We start from the raw sequence: 25,180 nt of genomic DNA, 5'->3' as shown, positions 1-25,180 counted from the left end.
TGTAATCTGTATATAGGATAGTGCTAGATCGTTAATCGAAGTACGCCCATTACAATGAATGAGATTGATTTTTCATATAAGATGAAACCATTTCTTCTCAGATTCTCTATGAGATATTATATTGTGAGCACATGAGATGTCTCTGGTTGGTTCAGAAGTTAGTATGACTTGGCAGAAGTCTAAAGGAGTTTAGTTGATCATGCTAGTTTGAAAATATTGAGAAGAGAGGCTGAGATAAGTCGATGTCTACTTTCTTTAATCTATGAATGAAGAGGATAGTCTTTCAAGTACAGATTGCATCTAATGGTTACTTCTTATTGATGCTAGTTGCTGTTAGCCTTTTCAAACCATCGATAATACAGCATAACCTATCTTTGTGCATTTCGATCTTTCGTAAGTCCCTACAAGCAAGAGTAAAAGACCACGGAGATGTCGCGCAAGGCATACCCTTGATGGTAGAACAGGACGAGATAAAATGCTAGTACCGCAGTTCGTCCTAATCAATCGATAAAAGAAAGATATATTGAAGTATTGATACAACCGAAAGAGGGATGGTGGGATGTAAGGGGTATCTATGGAGAGCTTAAACAAATATGAATTCATAACAACCTTCAACAAACATGCTCGCCGCGAACTGTGGGGAAACGTGAGGGGTATGTTCAATGCACTGTGGGCGTCAAACGTAAATAATGAAGAAATTATCATAAGCCCCGTGCCTGGGGGTTCATTCCACGAGCTGAAAGATACGCTTGTCTGTTGACCTTTCGTAGTATCGATGAAAACAACTTCCAAACCATTTCGTTCCACTAGTCATAAGATTAATGATGTGGCTGTTAGATAAGAAGCAAATCTGCAACTAAACTGCAATGCTGGAGTTGGCCCAGCTTAGGTTGCCACCGAGAGAGGTAGTGCTCGTCAGTTCATCTTCTTCGTCGGAGTCATTTGCCCCATCCATGTTAAGCATCTGAAAGCGGTTGGCCATTGGAGTCGCTTTCTTCACTGGAGGAGACGGTGCAACCTTCTTTGGAACATACTGCACCTTCGGCAATGGGCCAGCGCACTCATCTGGATAATATTCAATTTTCATGCCCTTGTACGCCAAACGAGACATCATGCAAGTTCGTGCAAACAAAGCATTATGTACTGAGTTTGTCGAGATGTACGCATTCCCCTTATCGAAAGTGATATCGATCACCACAAGGTTATGGATATGCTCCAAGTCATCACGAATCCTGGATTCTGTCAGGTTTGGGTGCACCGAGCGGATTACCAGATTACGTGAGGCTCCATTCGCCAGCTTAGTAGCAACAAGGCCAGCAAGGAAAAACTGGCGATCACTCCAAGTGACCTCAATCTATTCGTTAAGCAGTCAGTACACATATAGAGAGGATATCGTGATGTGTCGACGAGTCTCACCAGCTTGTCAAGAATAAAAAGGTCTTGTCGTTTAGTAAACGCCAAAAATTCTTGAGCAGCTCTGCCCTCAGCAAATGAGACGCTCGCCTGACGCTCTCTTGGTCGTAGGAAAACGTCTACCAGCGCGCCACCTCGAATCACAGAAACAACATCACGGTGAGTCGCCCGTTCAGGAAGGCCTTTTAGAAGTAGGGTGCGGTTTTCTATTGACGGTTGCTGCCGGTCTTGCCTAGGCTGCGTAGTGCCAACAAATAGCCCATCATCTTTTTCATCGCTCGGGAATGATGTGACGTCGTTCTCCAGACTCGATTGACGGCCGTTGCTGTTAAAAGCCCGTTGGATCCTGCCCGCACCATTCTGAGGCCAACCGCTGTTGGGTGTTGTATTTTTGCTACTCGGATCATTCGAGATCTGGTGTAGAGGATGGCGAGGGAAATTTCTAATTTCCACTGCAGCTTTGCTGTCTAGGGTACTTTCGAGTGACTCTCCTTGCTCCTCCGAGTTTCCGGGGCCGCTTATCAAAGTCTAGTAACTCAGTAAGCGGTATGACCTTGCGCGGTTGCACTCGAGTTCTCTCACTTCAAGAGCTTCTTCGGTTACACCCCCGTCATACAGGGCCTGCTTCAAATTATCTACCATATTTAACTTGTTAGGTATAGCGCTATATGGGGAATGCGTAGAGAGTATAAAAACTGAAGGTTCGAGAAGCCAGGAATGTACGGTACCATATTCACAGGATCTACGAAGCTTCAACAACGGGTTAGCAATTATATAATCACACAAGGTTAACTAACTCACAAAGAAACAAACTCACAAGAAGCTCGTGCTCTGATTTCGAGATCGTAACAGTCACAACGTTCAAAGAAGCATCAAAATCGGCGGACGAGCCATGCTATAGTTCCACAAAGCACGGGGCTCCTGTTAGAGCGTCAAATGGCACTGAACGAACTGCGTCAAGCTGTGAATATGGGATACACACCAACTCCGCCCTGGAATCCAGCCAGAGTCTCCATTAGCGCTCAATCACCAACGACGAACAAATAAAGGGGGTCGAGTTATAAATAAATAGCATTTCAACGAAGCCAGTGATGAACTCCGGAAGCCTGACCAAGTAATTGAGGGCCAATTGAGTAGCATTTAAGGGGATATCAGGGGAATATATCCGTCAAAATCGTACCTGCGAAGGAGCGTGTCCAAATGTGATTTTTTGATGGTAACATGAGGGTCCATCTTTCCCGGTGACGAATGGAGCATCTAAATAGGTTGCACAGTGGCGGGATGGTCAGCAACGAAGGCCAAATTATAGGACAGGTCTCAAAAGTTTAAGCCATTCAGGCCGGCATTCAAATGAAAGGGCGTTACTTGAGGGAGCAGCAACATCACAGGATGCTGGTTGGGGTTTGGTGCGGTGGTTAAACGTCCAATACAGCAGCAGCTTGTGGAGAGAACAGAGACAGCAAAGAAATATCGGGATGATGGCTGCAAGGCGCACTTACACTTCTCACAAGAGCACAAATATCTGCTCTTGTTGGTGGGGCGGGGATATCTGATATCCAGGGACAAGGAGTGAGAAGAGAAAAGGTGAAAGGCGAGGGAGTGGATGTAAATATTTAAGCATCCAGCGATCACCCAATCTGAGGCTGTCCACCACCCCCAAGCGCGTCGAGGGAAGCTATCAGTCAACGTGCTTAGCCTCGCTTAGGACAACCACACCCTGCGCCAGATGGACCCAGATCAGCCTAGAGAAGCAGTCTGTGTGTAGGAACATATTACTCGGCTTGACGTTCATATATCTGGATCACTCATTGACCGTGCGGAGGTTTTGTGGCCCTCTCATAGCCTGATGGTGCAAACATAATGAATTGTTACGCTCCAAAACAATCTGTTTATGAAATAACTACATGTATGTATATAACTGGTCATGTTTAATGAATCTTAATATTTTATTCGTGTGTTGCTGAAAGTCTCTTAGGGAAATATATGGCGCTGAGCTGATGTTTACTGGGAGCTTGCGCTCAGAGTGATCTTATCATTTGTCGGATCCTCCAAACGAATCAGCCGAACTGCATGACTTCCCAGTTGTAGATGAAAATGTCTCCAGCTTCGTTCGAGCAACGGTACGAGGTCTGGCATCACATCATTTTATAATGTCGGATCCCTGTGCTCGGCCGAAGTTCAACCCTACTCTCTTATAAAGAACTAAAAGTCAAGTTTTCACTTTTTCCAACATTCAAAATAAAAGATCCAAAAGCTAGACCCTTGCGATATCTCCAATAGGAAAGCTAACATTCCTCTTCTATGGTGGCAGTCTCAAAACTTTCATGATGTGATGGCTCATAGTTGGCAATCCCAATCAGACAACCTTCAAAGTGCGGCATCTCCAGCCAAGATTGCTCCATTCGAAGCTGCAAACGAACATATTACTGGAATGGCCCTGTACCCACAGTGTTATGAAGATACCGTTTACTAAGGCGATTCGTAAAGCACAATAACCTATCCCATCCAGTACCAGAGGACAGATGGCGAGACCTCAGAATAACTTAGGGATTAGCGCCCGCACCTAACAACCGTCCTCAAAGCTGGATACAAATCTAACTACCTCCAACTGCTGTGGATGACGTTATGGGGTTGCTAGAGGCTCGATAGTAGCTCCTCATATCAAAAACGAAGCCCATTCAAACAAAGGACTTCCGGGAAAACTGGCTTCGAACCACAGATTGTATCCGGGATAGTACTGGGCTCATTTGAAGCTGCGGCCCAGAGAACTCGAGGTCCATGCGTCAGATGCTGAAAGGCTCTCAGCCCAGGTTGACTGAGGTTAACTTGGATATAGAGCGAACTCTGCTGTTGAGCATCGTAAAGTACTGCCACCAGAATTCCGCGATGTCTTGCGGAGAAACACTAACTGACTTCACCTTTAAGTGAGCGCGGCTGGGTTGTTCTAGACTATTTTATATACCCACAATCTACGCAGAGTATGAATCAGGAAATTTTAGATGAAAGCTATCTGGGACTTTTTGCCCGCCGTGTGACTGACGATCTACTTTTTCCAACTTAGGTGGCTGAATGTAATTCACCACGATTGTCTCAATCATCTGCCCCCTTCAACATGCCCTGCGGGATCTATAGGGGACTGGAAGACAATCCTATAACCCTACCGCGGGATGTTATTTGCTTCTTTATATTGAGTTTCAAGAATAACCAGGTTACAAGCTCCAGTGTGTGTCTAGAGATATGCGCAGAATTTGAATATGTTTTGGATTATTCGGAATATGGAGGCATGGAACAAAAACCCTTGCACCAGCTGGAAACGGAAAATGAAACCCTCAATATTGAGATCTCACCCTCATGGCAGAAGTTATGAGGGATGGACACCTCACATAAAAGCTGAGTTAAGCATCAAGCCGCTAAAACACATCCATTTAGGCCAGAGAAGCTCGCATATCTGAGCTGCATGCGCATGTGCTTGATGCTGGCCTGGTTGCTAACTTGCTTGAGAAAAGCAGAATTGCTCGAAGGTTTTCTGCTGGGTCCTTGTTTGGAACACGAAATGCTATCGCAAAGTCGACACGGACACAGCAGCCATTCATAGGTTTGGAGGTTACGCTCGCTGAGTCCTTTTGCACAACTCATTTTGCACAATGAGACCTCGCCCTCCTTGCTGCAGCAGGTTGATAGGAAAAATTCCAAAGCGGCTTTTCCTCTGAACAACTTATTTAACATAATGGCAATTTCTGCATCTGCAGAGCATTACTGGGAGAACACCGCAAATCTGGACAGTCATACGTTCACATTTTGCATCAGCTAATGCGTTCAAAATTATCTTGCCGAACACTTGAAATTGTGATGTCCTGGATGATTTCTACATCTTTAAAAAAAAACATGCCCGATACAAGAGTCTCTCTCACTCAAATAATCAGATGGAAAGAGATGAAAAGAAAAAGCGCAAGAAGGATATAGATGAGAAAATGGATATTTCATAAAAGTTTTAACTAGTTCTGCAAAAGAATGATCAAACCCAGAACCATCCACAATAAAAGTTTCACCTGCCGAAAAGACTTGAAGTTTACAGTAACAAGAAAAGGAGACAAGCATCATAGTAGAAAATCCCCAGCAAAGCGCCTGTATGTGTCATAAGTTCGTAGCACGAAACAAAAAGGAAAATAAGGAAGGTATGTCAGATCTAGGTGCGGGCCGCATGGAAAATGCATATATCTGACGATCAACGTCCCAACCTCTCCTTCGGCCATTCCATTTTTCATATTATTATTCATCCCCTTCTCCTTCCGTCTGCCAGCTTTATGTTTTCACTATCAAAGAACGACTCATCGGATCGTAACCGCTGCTGGTTTTTCTTCTTCTTCGAAGTTCCCCATGTCAAAGTAATAATATACGCCACACTTATGACCCCTGCAAGGATTGCGTAGACAATAACGCCGGACTTAGGCACCGTTTCTTTTCCAATGCCACTAAATTTAAATCCCAAACCGCCATTTATGATACCCAACACGAGCATGCTCCGGCCTACCCAGCGATGTACCAGCCCCATAGCGCTAGGCCCGCGAGTGCGCACGTAGTTGAGATGGTGCCAGTATCCTAGGAGTGGTTGGAAAAGCAATAGCCAGCCAATAACCACATACCCGATTATGGGGTGGTACATGGTTGCCCTCTTCAGGTCAAGGCCCAAGGAGATACCGACACCAAACCCGGTGACGGCGGCACAGAGCGTGAGGATCTGGAGGGGTGCGTGGATGCGTGTGGCTGTCTTCGAGTAGGGGACCAAGAATAGGGTCAGGGCGAAAGTTGGGAAGAGAATGACGAAGACGACGGACATGATGATACCATGTGTCACACGTTTGATGTCTATGGTCCTTTGGGAGATGCCGGCCGTTGAACCACTTGAGCCATCCTCGCGATCAGCGTCCACTGTCAAGTCGAAAGTGAACGTGCCCTGGTTGTCGTGGAAGGGAATTGACGCTTCGACATCGGCGGAGTTGAGAGGGTTGCCGCGCTTCACGGCCCAGATCCAGGGGCTCTTTGTATCCGTAGGGTTCATGGAGCCGCCATCCCAGCTCATACAGCTTTCGCAGAGCACTTTTGCGATAATTTTTCCGTTAGAGATTCCCGAGCCTTCCAGGAGGCGGACTTGGGCAGAGGGGTTGTAATCGGGGAGCATATGGCCGCGCCCTAGGCGCGGGGAAAGAGTTATGTTCTTCTTGTCCGATGAGATGTAGGCAACGAAGATATTGGCACCTGCCATTCCCGTTCCTTGACCCAAGGAGAACCATTCAGTCGTATCACTGGGAGCTTCCATTTGGAAATATATGGGGCCTTGACCCCTGGAGGCTGTGGAAGGTGGGACGTTGACGCTGTAAGAGATGCCCTTTTCATCGCCAGGGCGGAATTGCGCTGTCTGGATGAACGCCATTGACGCTGTGGGAGGAAATGTTAAAACGGCCAATCTTTTCCTTTCTGTTCCTTTTATGACTTACATCGATAGGAAGTAAAAGGACGCTTACCATTGACCAGCATCACTGCTGTGACAACTGAAGAGAACAGCCTCATGGTGAGAGTGTATATGAAGACAAATCTACACCTTATCGATTGAAGTGAATGGTTTCAAGGCATCGGTTTGTGTTGTAAGATGGTCCTTGAAGTAAAATTTGAACAGGCGGGTGAATTGTAGTCAATAGTTGCTTCACATTGAGAATTGCAAACTGACAGCCTGATGGGTTGCATCGAAAGGGGTAGAGAGTGAGCACCTATAGGTAAGCAGCAACACGATCCAGCAAGAACGCAAATAAAATTATCACACACTCCAAACTTCGCCAGATACGAAATCAAAAAGTTCCTGCGGCGCAAGCCAGGGTTCATATATTTGCTTCAATTTTGAAATTAATTTACTTCTCCCGTGCGACTAACCATCCCTGCGAAGCCTCCTGGTGCGCCAAAAAGGTAACGCAGCAGAGATTCAAAACCCCCACATCAACGGGACAGACCTGGCTGCACTGATTCAAGCGACTGTACGCTCTACTCGCCCAGCCAATCGCACGGGAACCACTAGATACGCGCAGCCACGCTGAAACCAGTTGGCTATGTGGAATCTTGCAGGGAGACTGGAAGCAAAACATGGGAGGAATGTGGGAATCAACGATGCTGGCCGGTTTTGAGGAGCGTTTTCACGTTTCATTAGTAGCTCCTACAAGGACGTTATTTTTACTTCTGACTGTATTCGCAGGGGGTGTACGGAGTAAACCCGTTCCTCTTCCTAGGGTTGCTTGGGAAAGTTGCAAAGCTGATTTCCCTTGCTCGATTGCTGTCGACGAACATCAGGGCTAAGTTGATCCTCTCCAGGGATCAAAAGGCAAGAACTGAAGCAGCCTTGAAGTTGGGCACCAGACTCGGTCCATTGGCTTGTTCTAGACAAGCCGCTGGAGCTAATTCACCACTTTATTTCTTTGGCTGTGGGAATTTTATCAATACATTACAGCGTATTGGGTGAAGTGAACTTGGCCAAGAGTTCGCCGAGGGAAGATAAAGCACCAAGCGGATGAAAATGTCTCCGGAATTTCTGTTGTTGTGTCAGGCCCTGGAAGGCTGGAAGACGCAAACGATCTTGCTCTTGTCTTGGACCCAGCATGAAACTATCCATGATATTTCTCGAAATCCCTGCAGGCCACTGTGAAACAAGACACGCAACAGCAGCCGTGGCGCAGATAAGTCCGTGACACAATTGGGATCGTTGTGGCTGATTCTGTGGATGCCATCGACCCGTCATCGATCTCCATCCCTGAAATCTGGCGACGATATAGGATGCAATTAAGCAATTCTCGCTCTACCTTGTCCTTGGCCAACTTCCACAGCCACGATGATGACGACCATCACGTCAGTTTGCAGTCCAGGAGGTACGGCCGAAAATCCGTCAATTACACTGCATAACAAGAATACCTGCATTGTCATCCAATTGGGAAAAACATGCCGCATTTTTATTCTTGCAACATTGCGAACCGTGATCTGGGGTCACTTGTCGCAGATCTGTCCTGCCCTGCACTCCTGAAAGATGCGGATGGTTCACGTTGAAGTTCTCGATCACACCGAAACTGTGTCAAATTTCCCCTTTCTTTGCAAACCAGCAAGTCCTGCAGGCTACTAATCAGGACAGAAAACGTTCAATAACCCCATACACCCACTTTCTAATTGAGCCTCTGTGACTGATTTCGACGTGCTGTACAAGTCATCACGTTCATATGCTCTTGTTTCACAGAATCCAATCACCGCTACTATGCTTGCTGATCAAATCGTGGTCATGACAAAAGATCCGCTTCACCGAGTGGAGGCGGGTCCTTGCCGATATCTAGACAGCCCTCCGGTCATGCATGAAGACGCAGGGATCTGGAACCTGTGGGCAAGGAAAGAATTTCTCCTTGGCCAGTGCACGCGCATCCGAAATATCCTTCCGGGATACCACCCTGTCCTGGGAAAATTGGGAAAGGCGATAATGCCTATCGATGCGAATTCATACGTATGATTTCTTAAGTTCTTCAGCCTGCCATTCTCGGAAATCCTCCGGCGAACTCAAATTGCGCATGGACACTCAACCTGTCGGCAGTGACATACAATACCTGTCTTGCGAGCCTGCGTGGATTCTGACAGCCTCAATTTCCCATACCGTGATGTTCCGGGACAATGGCCAACCCAGTCTTGCGCATTTTGTTTTCAAAAGGAATGGTGGAATGTGGGGAAACCTGGCCGATTCCATATATTTCCCCACTCATTCCAGTGTCTCAGTTGCATATCGATTTTGCTCTACATCATAATTAAGTGCATTATCTCTCAAACACTCCATGCATCAATCAGATCGGGAGAATATGGCGAGCACAGTGACCCGCTACCCAGTATTTACTTCAACTCAAAAAGTGATTGATCGGTGGAAAAACAACGCGGGTGGAACCATGCTACAACCCCCCCTGCCACTCCCCCTCCCTTCCTCCCTAGCCAGTGTCAATTTTTTCGTGCTCTTTTATATTTCAGATGCCACGACCATTCCTAACCAAGCTGCATCTGTTGAAATCCCATTGCCGCAGCTCAATTACAAGCAGAGCAGGGTGGGTGTGAATATCTCACCTACAGAACAGAGAAAAATTTTCTCAAAACAGGGGTGGTAAAGGAGGTTGACATATGGAGGAGCCATTTCGGATATATCCTATTGCCCATTTGGCTCCCCCTATTCAAATTTTTCAGATATTCTAGTGGGATAAGCCGGTAAGGGTTTAAAATACAAATTGTAGGGCTAATATTTTCGACTAGATACGCGAATAAAGTGGATCAGGTCAGGAACTCCTCAGCTCCAAGCATAGAATTCATTGTGACAAATCTCAATTTGTTTGGTCTTCTCCTCATCCCCTCCCTTCCACCTCACTGAAGGGACATTTCTATTTACTCGTTCTTCATTCGTCACGCCCACTCCAAAGTGTTCCTGGACCATGTGAATAGCACGGTTCAGCTCGGGCGTTGGACTCCTCCATATGACGGTCTTATGCAACTTCCACTTCTGAGTCTCGTCCAAAGCTGCCAACAAAAGGCTGGCTAAAGCCAGGGTTGTCTCCTTCTGGCTCTCCTCATCCTCGGCCTCCGCCGCCTTGGTCGGTGTAACGACCCTTTGGATAGTCAACTCGCGATCTGGGAAGTCATGATTCCAGAACAACCACTTCTTAGCATCTTCGCAGATGGCGCCTTTGATCAGGGGGACTTCACCGTTGGTCTTGCTACTGATGAATGCAGCTCGTTCTTGTAGCCAGCTGACAAGGTTGGCAGAAGGAAGGACGGCCATGAGGATTTCAGCCGCAGCGGGTTTATAACTAGAAAACTCAACTTTTATGGCGCCAATATCTCGAGCACATAGTGCTGGGATGCCATCCAGCATCAAAGGTTTCGTTTGTGGGAGCTCCGATCTATTCGGCGATGCCAGAGACTGACTCGCAGACAAAGCCGATTGGAATGCAGGGAGCATTCTCCACCCTTTGTTGGTGTAATACTATTTAGAAACGTCAGAAAAGTAACACAACATCCCTTTCTCTTTTTCCATACCTTCCCAATACTTGAGTACAACATACTCGCATCAGCCTCTCCAGGTCCATCCATCCACTAGGCAACAACCCTCAAGAGGAATTCGGCAAGCCCCAGTCGACGATATCGTTTATCAGTAGCGACTACCCCAATGCAATAGCCTTGTCTATCTCTAGTTACTCCATCAGCAGTCCGGGCGAGCAAATCCCGATTCAAAATTTTGCAAGTCGCAACAACATGCCCCCAGTCTTCTGTTCGAAAACACCACCATCGCACTCCAGCACCGCCTGTGCGCGTGAGCGGCAGCCCTGTGAGGTACTTCTCCCTCTCTATATAGGCCGCTTCCGGCAGAGGCCGGCAGAGGCCAGCAGAGGCCAGCCGAAACTCGATCCTACGACCTTGAAGCATTTGACTTGTTGCTCTTGTGTTGTTGCTTCGCTGAAAACTAACACTTGAGATCCTTCCGGGCCATCGATGGTGGTGGCCGAGGGCGCATTGATATTTTGTGACTTGTCCATCCTTTTAAGAACTTGAAATGGAATCCTATCCGGAAAAGAAAAGTAATCTGCGTTCCCCGGGAGTAGATTACCAGCAGAAATTAATATATGAATTTGATAGTTTGAAAATGGGTTTGATCTTCGTGATTGGGACAGAATCGTCAGAGTCAATGAATCGGCTCACTCATCACCCTGGAACACGTAAGCTATCATGAATGGAAGTACACGAAAATACATCAAAGATCAGGTTGAAGCTGTGTCGATGTGCAGGCCTTTTTCCGCGCTCATAAGTCATTTCCTCCCACTTAAGCGGGGGAAAAATGAGAAGTCCACAATAGGGAGCCAATACAAGATGCAATTGGCCATTATTGGCAGTTTGTTACTAACTCGGGCCAGGGGTGGATCGTATTTCTTAGCGTCCAGCGGAGGTGCCAATATCACTTTCCTCGGGGTTCTGAGAATGAAATTTCTTCCCCAATATGGTAGTATGGTGTGCCTGTGTAATTGTTGATAATCACACCCTCCACAGACTCCTCTACAGCCTGTTCTTCCACAGCTAGCAGTTAGATACCCTCTTCTTCACAAATAAGCTTACTACATTCATAGAGCAGCAGAGCGCTCAAACACGGGCACAGCTTAATCAAACCAATGACAAGCTGTCTCCTATCTGGCAATGCCATGGCTGCTCTAACAAGATATACGAATCTCCCTAGGATTGCTTTCTTACATCTTTCGATTTGCATTTACCTTGCACGTTCCTGGGTATAGAGTCAGGAGAAAAGTCGTCTTCCCCGGAAAATGTTAGCCGGCATGGCAATTTACGTTGTTGCCTCGAGCCTTTGAACACAGGGGACTATGCCGTGTGTTCTCTTCGATGCGACCAAGGGCTTGCAAAGCTCTGTGCATATCCTGCCAGCGGCAGTTGCGGTTTCCTGTGTGCATCTATTTTCCAGAAGTACTAGAGGATATATGGCTCAATGCAAATGGGAAAGAAAGGATTGCGGGGTTACGCTAATGAATCGCAAAAATGGAGAAGCATCGAGAGAATTTGTTAGATGTATAGGACCATCTGAAAGCTAACCGCTGGTCCCAAGAGCATCTGAGCGGTCCTGTATCCAACAAGGCCCGTGTGACTTCATACGTATTGATGTTCATATGGCTAATGACGTGAACAGCCTGTGAGCTCCAAACCCGTCTGTTATGAGCGCATCTGTGCATTGCTTTTTCGCCGCCCCTTTCCTCCAGTGGTATGCTGGCCGAGTTGGAAGATGCTTGTTCCTCCTGCAGCCAGGATTTCATTCAAGGGTGTACTGCTTTCCCTTCCACTGATAACTCACAGACGAAAAGACGCTTGCAAACCAACAGTACAACCGTGACACTTTTTACTTGTAACCCCAGGGGCTTTTGCCTCGGTGAGCAAGAATGCTCGCGTGCATGCTACCCTTGGGCGATTTGACGTTTTGTGGGGTCCGGGACGTGCTGAATCCTGGGTAACATAAGAACCCCACAATGAGGGACTAGAATCAATATAGAAATTAGTCTTGCTAGCGCTTAGTTCGCTGGGGTTTTCCTGGTGAATGCTGTTTGAACGTTAAGTCATGTTTTCAAGTGAGTCGCTTCGACGCTGGCAGTTGTGGGATTTCCGGCTTTCCAGTGGGAGAGATTCGAAATGGATACTTGTATTTGGTTGAGCCCTTTCAAACAGCTTGAGATATGCACCAATGATGGTGGAATTGCAGCCAGATTTATCCTTGCATCCCAGCGGCTCACCAACCCCGTTGGAAGAGAGTTACTCAGGATTTCTTCTCAACTATAAGTTACAGGGTGTGTAAAATTAAAATTGGAGGTACGAATCCGAAATAGGTCCAAATTCATTGGGTTATTGGGAACTATTTCATACAATCAATAGGGAGATATAAGAATTCCTCAAAACTGCAAATTATTCAGATAAATATTCCTGCACCCCCGATTGAAATCCAACCTTTGTCCCATCTTCCGACAAGAATCTCAACTGCATTATTTTTACTTTCTTCTCCTTGGCCTTTTAACACCATGCGGTTCCTTACTTGCGTACCGAACGGATATCCCAATTTTGCAATCAGCCGCACCTGTGTGTATCGCTCTCTACCTACCAAGCAGGCTGAATTCATCATCCTTGGTTATAAAAGGGCCCCTAATGACCCAGAATGTCAATGGTGATTTGGGGCATGCACTCATATGAGGCTTTCACACTGCTCCCGAAAGAGATTGGTTATGCTTTCTGAGCAGGCATCCTTTCAAACGGCGGATTTAATTCTGTCAATTCATTGGCAGAAGACTCGGATCAGCGTTCCTTATCATTCTATCATGATTCTCAATGCTTTGCACATGGGAAGCTATGTGGGCATTTCTGTGTTTCCTGCGGAAAAAGACATAGTTGGAGCAGAGCTAGTTTCGGGAACTGCTCACTCTGTTTCCATTCCTCTTGCCTAATTGGATAGTTAAATACCCCTCTTCCGAACTCTTTGGGGTGAGAAATTCAGTACAACTTCAGTATGTCCTCAATACTCTCAGTATCATCTCGGGTTGTTGAACATGCTCCGCAAACCCTTCATCTTTTTGCATTTGGTACCGGCGATAGAGTACATTGGGTGCTATTTGCCCCCAATAGAACGGCCGAACACAAGGAGAACCCTTCTGCAGAAGTGGCTAGTGGGTACTCGACGAGGAGAATGGATGGGTGGTTTGAGGGTGGGAAGGATAATGCCAAAGGTGAGGTTGGAGGTGAAGACATTGAGCTCTCACACTAGTCCGGAGCAGGAACATCTGAACATCTGAGTCTCCACAAAACTACTCCATTGATGTATAGTGAGTGGTCTGTGCAGATGCTTCACAGGAAGCGCTAAGAAAGTTTCCCAAAAATTATATAAAAAAAGGATCCAACTTGATGTAAACCCCGAAAAGCGCGGAACTGTATGTCAAGATGACGATATTGGATCCCTTAAGAAGAATCGTATAAGTATTGATATAAAAACGATAGCCTGCCCGAAAACCTATCATTCTGCACCTCGCCTGGTGAAGACATGGGAGTAAATGGATAAAAGGTTTACCGAATTTCCCCTTTATTTCATTTCTTCATCGTAAAAGAGAAAAATTAAGAATAAGAATGATGATAATAAGTTCCCGGAATTATGCCGACCTCGTTGGCTTCTTATATTATGATGTCATGATGTCGTCTCACTCATTTTAGGAGGAACTCATAGTGGCTTTAGTGGTGGTTTTATCCAAAATAGTCTTCATCATTTCATTACCCAGTCTGACGGCTTCTGGGAAACGAGGGGAGAAGTATGATTGTATCTTTTCGAAACGATCGCGGTATGACGCGAAGTCGCCAAAGGAGACGCATTCGGACCAAGCCTATTGAGTACCATCCGGTACACATTTAAGTTAGACACAGGAGAAACATAACATAAGTGGAGGAGGGCGGGTGGTAGGAGTCTGGGGTGTTCCACTGGGATCAAACAGGAAGCATGCGTTGCAATATTTGACATATTCAGAATAAGAGTCTAAACCGGAGCAACAGACGCGGGGTTCCCAAGGAAGTGGAATATAAGAAATGAGGAGACATTTTGTCTCAAGCCCGACAAAAATGAATCTGAGAGTATCGCATGACATGTAGAAGCGGGAGAAAAACGCATTCGACGTATGTACTATAAATGAACTCACCCGTGCAGCAAATGTGAACTCTAGGTCATCAGAGCGGAACGTGTTGTCGTCAATGGCGATATCCAGGACCTCATTGAGGAGGTCTTCATTTCTGAAGAGATATTCCGTTACTCCCAGCCATAGACGGAAGAGCTGTAAAGGGGACAAACACTGCTATCAGCTCTCCTTTTCAACAACGAAATCATGTTCTTGAAGTTACTGACAGGCGTCGAGCAAATCATATGATCGTATGGAACAATTCCTAACTTCCACCAACAATCCACAATGGCCAGCAAACTTAAATGGTTGTTAGGCATCCTCTCCGAATTCCCTTTGGACAGGGAAAACCGATCAAGTACATCATCTCTTAATAACAGATCATGCTGCATGGTATCAGACTTGAACACCGCCGCCCCGGCCGTCTTCACTCGAGCTCTCAATTCTTCCCGATGCCCGCCCAACATCAGCTTGAACAGGTCTGTCACTGACTGCGCATACTGGCGGATCTGCTTCTTTGCTGCTGGGTTCAATATGGCCAGTCCCGCATAGACGTGCCACTTGTTTGCATATATTCGCAGTGTTATATTAATTTTAACGTTCTCGATACCACCCACGTAACGGGCTACTTCCCAGGGGAACTGGTTATTTGCATGCCATGCTGTACCCATGCTAAGAAAGGCGGCGTGCGTTACCGCCTGGGTATCTGCTGTGATTCTGTCGTGTAGGTCGCCGCTGAGATAAACATATTTGGATTGGAATGTCGAGAAGATCCTCTCGACGAATCTTAAACTCTCATCTGACGCTCTATGTTGGATCAGGACCTGGAATGACAGGTGTTATTCAAGCCGTTGTGCTCATGATTATCTGGATATAGTGGGTTGAATACCAGAGGGTGGCCTTTGGGGTTGACGTTGGGGCCATGAAGGGAATGGCATGAGATGATTTCTACGTCGTCGGGTAGGTATTTGTCAAAAGCAGCAAGCTCAGGGGCCTTGCAAGATGTCTGGCCGCCCACGATTGCGCCGACCTTGGTTGCTTCAATTCAATGGCATGTCAGACTGGGCTGATCGATCCGCATAGAGCATGAAAGAAAGGGAGCACGAGATTGGAAAATACGATTCAAAGCTCAGACAGTAGACATACATGGTCCGTACTCGGCGACAATTATGTCAATGGCTTCCGCCTCTACGCTGTAGATAATGTAGTCGCTAATTCTGGAGACTAAATGCCCATTCGGGAGTATATTGATATTTTGCTTTAGAAGTCCTTAAAATTAGCCCTATTGTTGGTGGCGATGTACAGTAATCCACATACATCAGACGCGAATTCCTGTTTTAATGCATCATAGTTTGTAGGCCTATCGCAGGCATTGACTCTACATATCTTGTGTCAGCAGTGGTACTATCAACATGGATGGGTGATGGAAATTTATAGTTCGCAGATGAGAGCTGTGATAACTGAACGTTAGCACACTGTAGCAACCAATTATCGTAATTAGGAAACAATTCTGTTAATAGAGAAATGTACTTTCAGACAAAGAAAAAGTAAGGTAGCGAGGAGTTTACATCATTGACAGCCTGGTAGCCGCTGCACACGCCAGAATGGCGGACGTGACTCCCAGGCCATACTCGAGCCAAATGCACTCAAGTCATCATATAAAAAGGAGATAACCGGGAGAGAACAAAAGAGAGCTTACCATATTAAACTGCATATGCAAACACTTTTCAAAGAGAGAGCAAGTTTCGAAAATGACGTCCGGATATTTACCTCCAACCAGCCTGGCTTAAACGCTGAGCATACATCTTCCCCATGTCACCCATGCCAATGATCCCAATGGATCTTCTGTCCGCTGTAGTCGCCATCATTGGGGAATTTGAAGTAGGATAATTTCTTCTGTTGTGAGTTCGCAACTGAGATATAATCCGTACTTGAACATAAGAATAAGATACAAGATTTTCCCGTTGGGTATGTGCACTCAATTGGAAGTGAGCGAACGGATGTCCTGTGTAGAACCGCCCGTCTGTATAACAATCTAACAGAGCAGAGACAGACTGGCGGATTTGTTACTTGTCTCTCTGTCAGAGGTGCTGCGAAGGAAGAGGTTGACAGGGAAAATTTCGGCCCTGAAGAACAATTTAAAGCTTGCTGTTTGCGCTAGTTCCCACTAGGCTGAGTCATCCGTAGCCAGTTTAGGATTAGGCAAGCACACAAACCCTAAACCCTAAACCGCCCACTTCCCAATTCGGGACTTAGGGCACACTCTCCTTATTCCGTATTTGGAATCTTAACTGCGGCGGATTTCTTATCTTCTTTTTCCCTCTTCACCATCCACCACATCCGCCAATATATCACGCCCAAAATGCCTCCCAAGAAGAAGGTTGACCGACCCGCTAACGAGAACATCTCTCTCGGCCCGCTGGCCGGAGATGGTAGGTTCAATTTGCTCTCCACTATCTAGCACACGACTAACATGCGTACAGGAAAGCTCGTTTTCGGTGTCGCCCGTATTTTTGCCTCATTTAACGATACCTTCGTCCATGTCACCGATCTCAGGTTCGTGCCGTTATCACCTTCAACTGATGTTTTGTTAAATTTGAAAATTTTCTGGCAGGATGAACTTTCGTTGTGTTGCCCAGAGAGAAAATTTTGTACATACAATGATCAATTTTTGGATAGTGGGCTAATATTCTGGGTGATTCAGTGGTCGCGAAACCATCTGCCGTGTTACTGGTGGTATGAAGGTCAAGGCTGATCGTGACGAGTCCTCTCCCTACGCTGCTATGTTGGCTGCCCAAGACGTTGCTGCTCGCTGCAAGGAGTTGGGGATCAACGCCCTGCACATCAAGATCCGTGCGACTGGAGGTACGTTTTGAGCTCCTAGATCATAAAAATATAACGGAACTTGCGGAAAGAAAGTGGAATTCTGACAACCGCGATTGCAAATAGGCAACGGAACCAAGACCCCCGGCCCCGGTGCCCAGTCCGCCCTCCGTGCCCTTGCCCGCTCTGGCATGCGCATTGGCAGAATCGAGGACGTTACCCCTACCCCCTCCGACTCCACTCGCCGGAAGGGTGGTCGCCGTGGTCGTCGTCTGTAGGCATCAGGGTGGTGGTCTCGCCTACTATACTTTGTCCAGGCTGTGCACAGTTGCAAAAGTTGCGATTGCTGTGGACCAAGGATGGATTGTGCGGGTATCTTCTGGGTATCTATTAGCATATGTGGATGGAATAAACGCGAAGAACGGCAGTATTCTCGCCTGGTCTTCTTTTCTTTGTGGATTTTGTTCATATCACAGCATTTTCCCTTGGAGCTGGGCGTGACTGCTGCAGTCCTAATGCGGGTTGCTGACTACAGTTTTGCCAGCTTTTGAAATAGGGGTCTCTTGACAGTCTATTAATAAAATGGAGAGATTCTTATTTACTATTGACCTATTGACCTGCATCTGAGTACCATTTACCTGCATCGTAGTTGTCCAGTTACTGTCAGGGGTTGTAATTGGGAGCTTGGCTGCGTATTTTTCGGAGCCAAAGTTTTCCCCTCCTGCACCATCCAATGATGTAACAACCTTTAGTTGAGTAAATACCATTGAACGACAACAGCAAGAAAGATGCCCTCTAATAAATATTAGTATTGGGTGTTTTGATTACATACACATATTCTATAACTACTTGGAACCGTCAATTGTTTTAAGTATACACTTCGCATCGCCCACTACCGCTCGCCCAACTTCGCCTCTCATAACGACCGAAAATGCCTACCCTTTAGATCTACCCCGGCCTTCGATTATCTCTCAAGATGACCTCGCAAATCCCCACGCCAACCCTCCTCCTCAATTCCCTCCCTCCCAAAACCCTCATTGGCATCGACCTCCTCTCCTTCACCTCCACCCCTAATTTCCATGGTATAAAAAATCTCCCTCCCGGACCCCACTTTCTATTCACAGGTACGACGGAGAGTTTTTCGCTACGGAACGGGGAGTGGTTTTTCATACCTCGACACCGTGCCGGAAATGGTAGGGGTAGTAGCCCGGCGGTGGGGAAAATAGATATACGTCTCCGCCAATGGGATGCGGGTGCTGAAGCACTTATCCCCATAGATGAAAGCAGTGAGGCGGGGAAGCGAGATGCTATGAAGTTGCGCGCGAATCTGGGACGAATATGGGCGAGCGGGGGTTTGCTGGCGTATGATCGAGCGACGGAAGAACAACGGCAACGAGCGCAAGATAATAATCATCCGCTTAATAGTGTGGGAGATTATCACCGGCAACAAAAACAAGAACTCGAATCGGAATCATCACAGGAATCACCAAATGACTGGCCGCAACTCACCGACCACATCACCCCCGCCCTTCTGTCGCGCATTCTCGGCTCGACTCCCACTGCCACTCCTCCAACCACCACAGCCGTTGTTACTACAAAACATGGAGATATACTAACGTCACAGCCACTGCGCTGGACCGTGTCCTCCGGTAGTTCTGCGGTGCGAGATCGCGATGATATCCCGGGCCTCTCCACTGCAGAGGTAGCCAGGGCCTATGACACCGGCATAGCAAGCGAGCAGGAGAAAGAATTGCGTTTCTTGCCTGTGGATCTGAAGCGGACGTGGAGGGCTGGTGCGGTGGGGCGGGAGAGGACGGAGGCGGCGCAGGATCGGTCGTGGGCGTTGGGAGATCTGGTGGGGAGATTTGGACAAGGAGTATCTGATACAGATAATCTTACAGCTACGGCTTGGGTGGGGGAAATTGTTGGATCTACAACTGGTACCATTGACGGTGAAAGCCAGGAGGCTGGCGAAGCGCAGATCCTCGGCGAGCTACAATTTACGTTCCTGATGGTGCTTACGTTGATGAACTTCTCGTGCCAGGAGCAGTGGAAGCGGTTGCTAGGGTTGGTATTGACGTGTCGAGCAGCGGTGCTTGTGCGGGAGAAGTTCTTCGTGCAGGTTCTGCGTCTGCTGCGTTTGCAGCTGAAACACTTTGATGATGTTGAGGGGGGATTGTTTGATCTGGATGGTGATGATGGAGGTGCGTTGCTGAGGAAATTGCTTATGGGGTTCTCGCGGACTGTGGAGGATTTTGTAGAGGCGGAGGGACAACTGGTTAGGCAGGAGTTGGAGAAGTTGGAGAATTGGGTTAAGGGGCGATACGGCTGGGAGCTTAGACCGGGAGCGACAGTTAAAAGGGGAATGTTGGAGTTGGAGGATGGGGAGCAGGTGGAAGTGGAGATTAGCGGGGCAAATGAAGAGGATGAGATGGGGGAGTATGCTCCGGTTATTGTTGATTTGGGAGAGGGAGATAGCCTTGAAAAAGGCTTGGTAGAGGAAGTGGAAGAGGACGAGGAGGCGGGTAAGTCCGTAGCATGATATTTATCCTCGGTAAGGACTAATCTTTGCACCTCCACGGCATAAATTGCGAAGTGTTCCTATGCATGATCCGATACTCTTTGAGTCTGATCCATTTTTGTCGAAATTGTACTTTTTCCATAATCACATCGTATCACAATCACGTCAGGACATATTGGGAAAACAGACCATTAGTTTGAACAAAATAGAAGGAAATTGGATTGCAAAAGGGTTTAAAGAAAAGGCAAAGGATAAAAAAAGGCCCTATTCTATCGTTCCCCTAGCAAATTTGTTTTAACATAATCAAACGCTAGGTGCTATCGTTTGGCAAGAACCACCCAACCCAACCGATAGATGTAATGAAAAATTCACTGATTTTCCATACTCCCCCAACCCATTTATCTTCTTCGTCCTCTTTTGCCCCCGCATAACAACACAACAACACACACACAATATCGGTTTAACGGTAAGACTTTTGGTAACGAGCACGAGCACCAGGACCGCCGAACTTCTTAGGCTCAGCGCGTCTGTTATCAGCGACGAGGAGGGTTCTGTCGAACTGGACGAAAGCCTGTTTGAGCTGGTTCTTGGCATGCTCATCGATGTATTTCTGGTAGTAGGCCACTATCGATTTGGCAATGGCTTGTCTGATGGCGTAGATCTGCGATGTGTGACCACCGCCAGTGACGCGGACGCGGATATCAACTGCGGCGAATTTGTCAAGGCCGACGATGAGGAGGGGTTCGTAGACCTATAGTTTTTTTTTTTTTCCCCAATGGCATTTTTGTTCAGTGGCCCATACAACAAAACTTCATGTCTTTCCCCGGCTCTTGATGGCTTCCTGTATGTCCGACGAATGAGGGAGATGAGAGGGCGAATCTAACCTTGAATCTGAGAATTTCCGGCTGGGTGAGAGCCAAAGGTTGGCCGTTGACTTTGATGAGACCCTTTCCTGCCTATATATTTTCCCAATTACACTCCGGTTAGTTACATGCCCTGTATTGATTCAAAGGTATTCCGAGTAATGGTAGCCCCAATCCACTCCCAAATCTCCATCCAAATCTTCAATTCCGCACCCCCAAACTTCGTTCTCAAAACCCAGTAAGTACAACGGGGAAAGGATCATATCTCAGCAACCAATCCGTACCTTGCAGTGGGCGACAGCAGTGGCTATAACGTAGATTTCCAGATGTCAACAAGAAATCATTAAAATTTAGATGGGGCTGTCGCATTTCAGAGGGTCTCCGCCATACCTGTCTTCTTCTTGCCGAAGCATTGCACACTCTGAGTAGTAGCCATGTTTGTTGGTCAGGTGGAGGGGACGATGGCTCCGGGGCGCGAGAGAGGAGGGAGGGCAGCAGAGTGTGTCGTGGTTTGTCGTGTTGCCTGTTTGTGTTGTCGTCGTCGCAGTCTCTCTCTTTCTGCTTTGAACGCTTGGAGAATTGCCAATCTGGGATGTGCGAGTTCGCTTAGTCCGCGCTAGGGCATCATATCACGTGATGTCTCTCAAAAACTCGAGTTGAAGTTGAGTGCCCGCAAAACAACAAGCAGCAAAACCAATAACGAACTGGTCACGACAATTTCAATTACAGCTCCAATTGATGACGCTACTTCCATACTGACCCCAGGAACCGTCAATTTTTTCCCTATTTCTGTTTTGAGGGAGCAACCTTCCTTTCCCCGGGCTCCCACTCCCCATACATTCCTCACCCATGCATCGATAGCCACATTCCCGCAACAATGTCACAGACCGTCGGACGGGTAAGCCATCTATGTTCAACATGACGCTCACTCCCAGAATGAAACGAAATTAGAAATGAATATATCCCCTTGTCTAACAATACTTCGCACTCCACAGACCCGCCTCGCCTACTCGCGAACATGGCATTATATAGACGTCAGCCGCGACCCGCGCAGCCTGGGCCGACTCGCCTCCTCCATCGCCGTATTCCTGATGGGCAAGCACAAGCCGATCTGGGACCCGTCGACGGACTGCGGCGACTACGTCGTGGCCGTCGGCTGCCATGACCTGCATACGACGGGCAAGAAGCGATTCAAGAAGCTGTACTACACACACAACACGCGGCCCGGCAGCCTGAAGTCGATGACGATGGACAAGATGTTTGAGAAGTGGGGTGGCGGCGAGGTGCTGCGGAAGGCGGTCAGCGGTATGTTGCCGAAGAATCGGCTGAGGGACAAGAGATTGGCGAGGCTGAAAGGTTGGTGGTTCATGTCATTTTACTTTTCTTTTCTCTCCCTGTTTGTGTGCATGTGTTTGTGTGTCAGGGTCGATATTCGACATTCGACATTCGACATATATATGCACTGGAGTTAGGAACTAACATGGGTATTTCTACACAGTGTTTGAAGGTCACGCGCATCCGTACAAGAAGAATATCCTGAAATTGGCCGGCAAGAGCGTCCTGGGCCCCACAAACTCCATCGCGGATTCACCGCTAATTAAAGAAGCGTTTGCGAAGGAGAAAGGGGCGGAGACTGGGGCTAAGCAAACAACATCCTGATTACATTGAAATAAAAACTTTGCTTCGTTCTCCTTTTCGTTTTTTATCTGCTCTTTACTTTGTTATTGGATTCCCCCCCCCTTCCCCGGATTTCCTGTTTCACTGTTTTTCTTTCCTACTGCATACAAGGTGTTCATGTATAGGGATAGGACAAGTTTGTCCCTTTCTCTCCTTTTATAAATGTATTGTACTGTACAACTAAATTAACTTACTGACTAACATCAAGGATCGCCACTGGGACTTGAGGCCCCTGCCGTATAACCTCTAGTATATAAACACAATTGGTGAAACACGAAATCATCATCTCATATAGATATACATATGTATCCAGCATAACAATTTTCTTGTAAAGAAAAAAAAAAAAAAAAGGTTAAGAAACATTGCAAAAAACTCATAGCAATTGGTATGTAGCTTCTAAACATCTTGTCTTATCTCTACCGATATTTATTGTACGCCCCTTCTCTCCCAACCCCTGGTCTACGTAAGTGTTGAAATGCCAAAATTGCTCTCGTTTCTATAACTTCGGCGTCTCCCGACGGTTTCCTCCGGCCCGGCCCACTTTGCACTTGATAAGACCATTCGGGCCCGACTGCGGTACGTAAACTTCTGCGTTTTTACCCGTGTTCTTGAGGCCCTTGTGCCAACTCAAGTCTGTAGGAAATTCAAAATGAAAGGGGAGGGGGAAACGTTGTTAATTAGCTAATTTGATTAAATCGAAATATTTATAGAAAAGATGAAAAAAAAAAAAAAGGTTTTAAGGGAGATAACTCACCTAGCTCAAAATAGTGGTTATTCGGCAACGAATACTCCACAGTCTCCAGCAACGGCTGCACAGCCAGGATCTGCTCCGCCATCTTGTACATGGAATTCTGCACGCTGGCGCTGTTATCATGCGCAAAGATGCGCAGCGTGATGTCCCGCGCGGCGCGCCAGGTTTCGTCGAACTGGGGTACCGCGCGCTTCACGGCGTCGACGGACGTGAAGGGCTGCCACGTCCAGTTGGCGTCGACGTTGGTGCTTAGCACCCGGTCCCAGGTTTCGGGGAGCGTGGTGTACTCGTCCCGGATGAAGTTGTGGAATTGTGAGTTTGTGGATTTTAGGACGGAGAGGCCCGAGATAGAGGAGGTTAGGCTGATTGTACTGGTTAGTGAGGTGATGTCTTTGCTGCCGCTGTTTCCTTCGGAGACGATGGCGGAGACGTTGCGGGTTTCCGTACCGTCGCGGAGGAAGGAGTGGGGATGTGGTTTTCCATCAAATGTCATACGTGTCCAGCGGAGGATGACGATGTCGACGTGCGCGGTGTGGATGTGCGGGTATGTGGTTGTGAAGTGGGAACCGAGAATGGAGGCGAAGAGTTCCGGCGGAGTCACCGGGTGCAGCTTGGCCATGATGTAAATTGTGTTTTTCATGGAGTCCGTGGCGACGACGACGCTGTTGTCGGCTTTGGTGTAACTGTTATATGAGAGCGGCGAGTTGCGTTAGCAAAACGGGGCCATATTTACGCTGTTTCTGTAGGAGATGATAGATGATAGATGATATGCAACGAAAGACAAGGCTTACGACGTCTCGATATCCCCTTCGAGCAGGACGCATACTGTCATCTCAACGACGGTGTGGAAGCCTGTCTCCTCGTTGCGATGCACCTTGTAGACGCGGACATTATCCTTGCCATACCGTGCTGCGGCCAATATCGGGGTCATGGTGCCTTTTTGTCCTTCGATTGAATTGGCGGTAGGAAATTGAATTCGCAAAAGAAATGAAGGAGAGCGGAACAGGTTAATGAAGGACAAAGAGAGTGTGAGAGCGTAGCTATATGCCGGATACAGGCAATACGCAATCAGAACGAATAGTAGGGAGACGGAAGAAAGAAGCTTCAGGAACGATAGCTAAATAAACACGACAGCGGGAAGTTAAAAGATTTAAATAAATTTAAATTTCCCAAGTTATCTGCCAAACAAAAACTGAGCGCTGTGGGCCTACCCGCCAGCGCAGACGCACTCGTGTAGTTGTATGGGAGTGGATACGAATCTCTTGCACGGAGTAGTTAGTAGATAGGAGCTCGGCGAGAATAGGGCCAACAATGGCAGCGTATTGCTGGTTACGCAAGTGGCTGAACTGCTTGTCATCGATTGTTGAGGAAGTCTGGCGCCGGGGAGTCCAGAATCCACAAGTGCTGCAAGTCAATGCACTAGAGCAAAGATAATAAGAGGACCTTTATACTGCACAGAAGCGATCTCTAGCTTCTTGCAATTGCGAAGCAACCACTCAGGAGAATTGCACAGGGACCGATTATTATCAGTTTTGCGGCGCGTGGAATGCTCTATATTTTTTCTGTCAACATATTGGACGTAAGCACTGGGTCTCTGGATAGAACGATACATATATAAGACTGCCATCCAGGTCTTGTATGATCTGCGGTTCCAGGCGTACGACTCACTAGAAGGCTGTCTCTTCCTTGTCGCTATAGCCGGTCAGGCCAGCTTTCATCGACCAACAACCACATCATATATCGAACCTGCAAAGAAGTTGGATAGTATCATATAACTGACTACTTAACTACTGCACTAGTTAACTGAGTACATTTAATAAACACTCGTATTCAATCTCTCCGCCGCGGGTCTACCTCGGTACTCATGCACACGTGATATCAGACC

At 47.2% G+C, this 25,180-nt stretch overlaps 9 protein-coding genes across 9 annotated transcripts; 3 read left to right on the top strand and 6 right to left on the bottom strand.

The window, feature by feature from the left end:
- Positions 1-856: 856 nt before the first annotated feature.
- HCAG_08079 (predicted protein) lies at positions 857-2,646 on the bottom strand (the record flags this gene model as incomplete). Its single annotated transcript, XM_001536920.1, has 6 exons — positions 857-1,354; positions 1,417-1,941; positions 1,996-2,048; positions 2,227-2,308; positions 2,366-2,405; positions 2,594-2,646. 6 exons carry the CDS (start codon positions 2,644-2,646, stop codon positions 857-859), a joined length of 1,251 nt encoding a protein of 416 aa, XP_001536970.1.
- A 3,040-nt stretch (positions 2,647-5,686) lies between these two features.
- HCAG_08078 (predicted protein) lies at positions 5,687-6,981 on the bottom strand (the record flags this gene model as incomplete). Its single annotated transcript, XM_001536919.1, has 2 exons — positions 5,687-6,849; positions 6,936-6,981. 2 exons carry the CDS (start codon positions 6,979-6,981, stop codon positions 5,687-5,689), a joined length of 1,209 nt encoding a protein of 402 aa, XP_001536969.1.
- Positions 6,982-9,757: 2,776 nt separating this feature from the next.
- On the bottom strand, positions 9,758-10,557 carry HCAG_08077 (predicted protein; the record flags this gene model as incomplete). The annotated part of the gene is made up of 2 exons (XM_001536918.1): positions 9,758-10,450; positions 10,504-10,557. The coding sequence occupies 2 exons, from the start codon at positions 10,555-10,557 to the stop codon at positions 9,758-9,760; spliced, it is 747 nt and encodes a 248-aa protein (XP_001536968.1).
- A 3,507-nt stretch (positions 10,558-14,064) lies between these two features.
- On the bottom strand, positions 14,065-16,483 carry HCAG_08076 (prephenate dehydrogenase; the record flags this gene model as incomplete). The annotated part of the gene is made up of 8 exons (XM_001536917.1): positions 14,065-14,078; positions 14,270-14,375; positions 14,685-14,816; positions 14,888-15,484; positions 15,550-15,698; positions 15,807-15,918; positions 15,978-16,038; positions 16,464-16,483. 8 exons carry the CDS (start codon positions 16,481-16,483, stop codon positions 14,065-14,067), a joined length of 1,191 nt encoding a protein of 396 aa, XP_001536967.1.
- A 539-nt stretch (positions 16,484-17,022) lies between these two features.
- HCAG_08075 (40S ribosomal protein S14) lies at positions 17,023-17,761 on the top strand (the record flags this gene model as incomplete). The annotated part of the gene is made up of 4 exons (XM_001536916.1): positions 17,023-17,092; positions 17,144-17,216; positions 17,365-17,525; positions 17,610-17,761. 4 exons carry the CDS (start codon positions 17,023-17,025, stop codon positions 17,759-17,761), a joined length of 456 nt encoding a protein of 151 aa, XP_001536966.1.
- Positions 17,762-18,459: 698 nt separating this feature from the next.
- On the top strand, positions 18,460-20,199 carry HCAG_08074 (predicted protein; the record flags this gene model as incomplete). The annotated part of the gene is made up of 4 exons (XM_001536915.1): positions 18,460-18,607; positions 18,710-19,687; positions 19,745-20,008; positions 20,174-20,199. The coding sequence occupies 4 exons, from the start codon at positions 18,460-18,462 to the stop codon at positions 20,197-20,199; spliced, it is 1,416 nt and encodes a 471-aa protein (XP_001536965.1).
- A 265-nt stretch (positions 20,200-20,464) lies between these two features.
- On the bottom strand, positions 20,465-21,303 carry HCAG_08073 (40S ribosomal protein S16; the record flags this gene model as incomplete). Its single annotated transcript, XM_001536914.1, has 4 exons — positions 20,465-20,755; positions 20,889-20,960; positions 21,152-21,174; positions 21,258-21,303. The coding sequence occupies 4 exons, from the start codon at positions 21,301-21,303 to the stop codon at positions 20,465-20,467; spliced, it is 432 nt and encodes a 143-aa protein (XP_001536964.1).
- Positions 21,304-21,744: 441 nt separating this feature from the next.
- Positions 21,745-22,526, top strand: HCAG_08072 (mitochondrial 54S ribosomal protein YmL23; the record flags this gene model as incomplete). Its single annotated transcript, XM_001536913.1, has 3 exons — positions 21,745-21,765; positions 21,863-22,223; positions 22,366-22,526. 3 exons carry the CDS (start codon positions 21,745-21,747, stop codon positions 22,524-22,526), a joined length of 543 nt encoding a protein of 180 aa, XP_001536963.1.
- Positions 22,527-23,040: 514 nt separating this feature from the next.
- Positions 23,041-24,226, bottom strand: HCAG_08071 (uricase; the record flags this gene model as incomplete). Its single annotated transcript, XM_001536912.1, has 3 exons — positions 23,041-23,177; positions 23,299-23,978; positions 24,087-24,226. The coding sequence occupies 3 exons, from the start codon at positions 24,224-24,226 to the stop codon at positions 23,041-23,043; spliced, it is 957 nt and encodes a 318-aa protein (XP_001536962.1).
- Between the last annotated feature and the right edge of the window lie 954 nt (positions 24,227-25,180).

This window comes from Histoplasma capsulatum, genomic scaffold (genome assembly GCF_000149585.1).
Source record: "Histoplasma capsulatum NAm1 scaffold_10 genomic scaffold, whole genome shotgun sequence".
In the NCBI taxonomy this organism is placed as follows: domain Eukaryota; kingdom Fungi; phylum Ascomycota; class Eurotiomycetes; order Onygenales; family Ajellomycetaceae; genus Histoplasma; species Histoplasma mississippiense.
The sequence above is the reverse complement of the archived record's forward strand: the minus strand, read 5'-3'. Positions and strand labels throughout refer to the sequence as shown.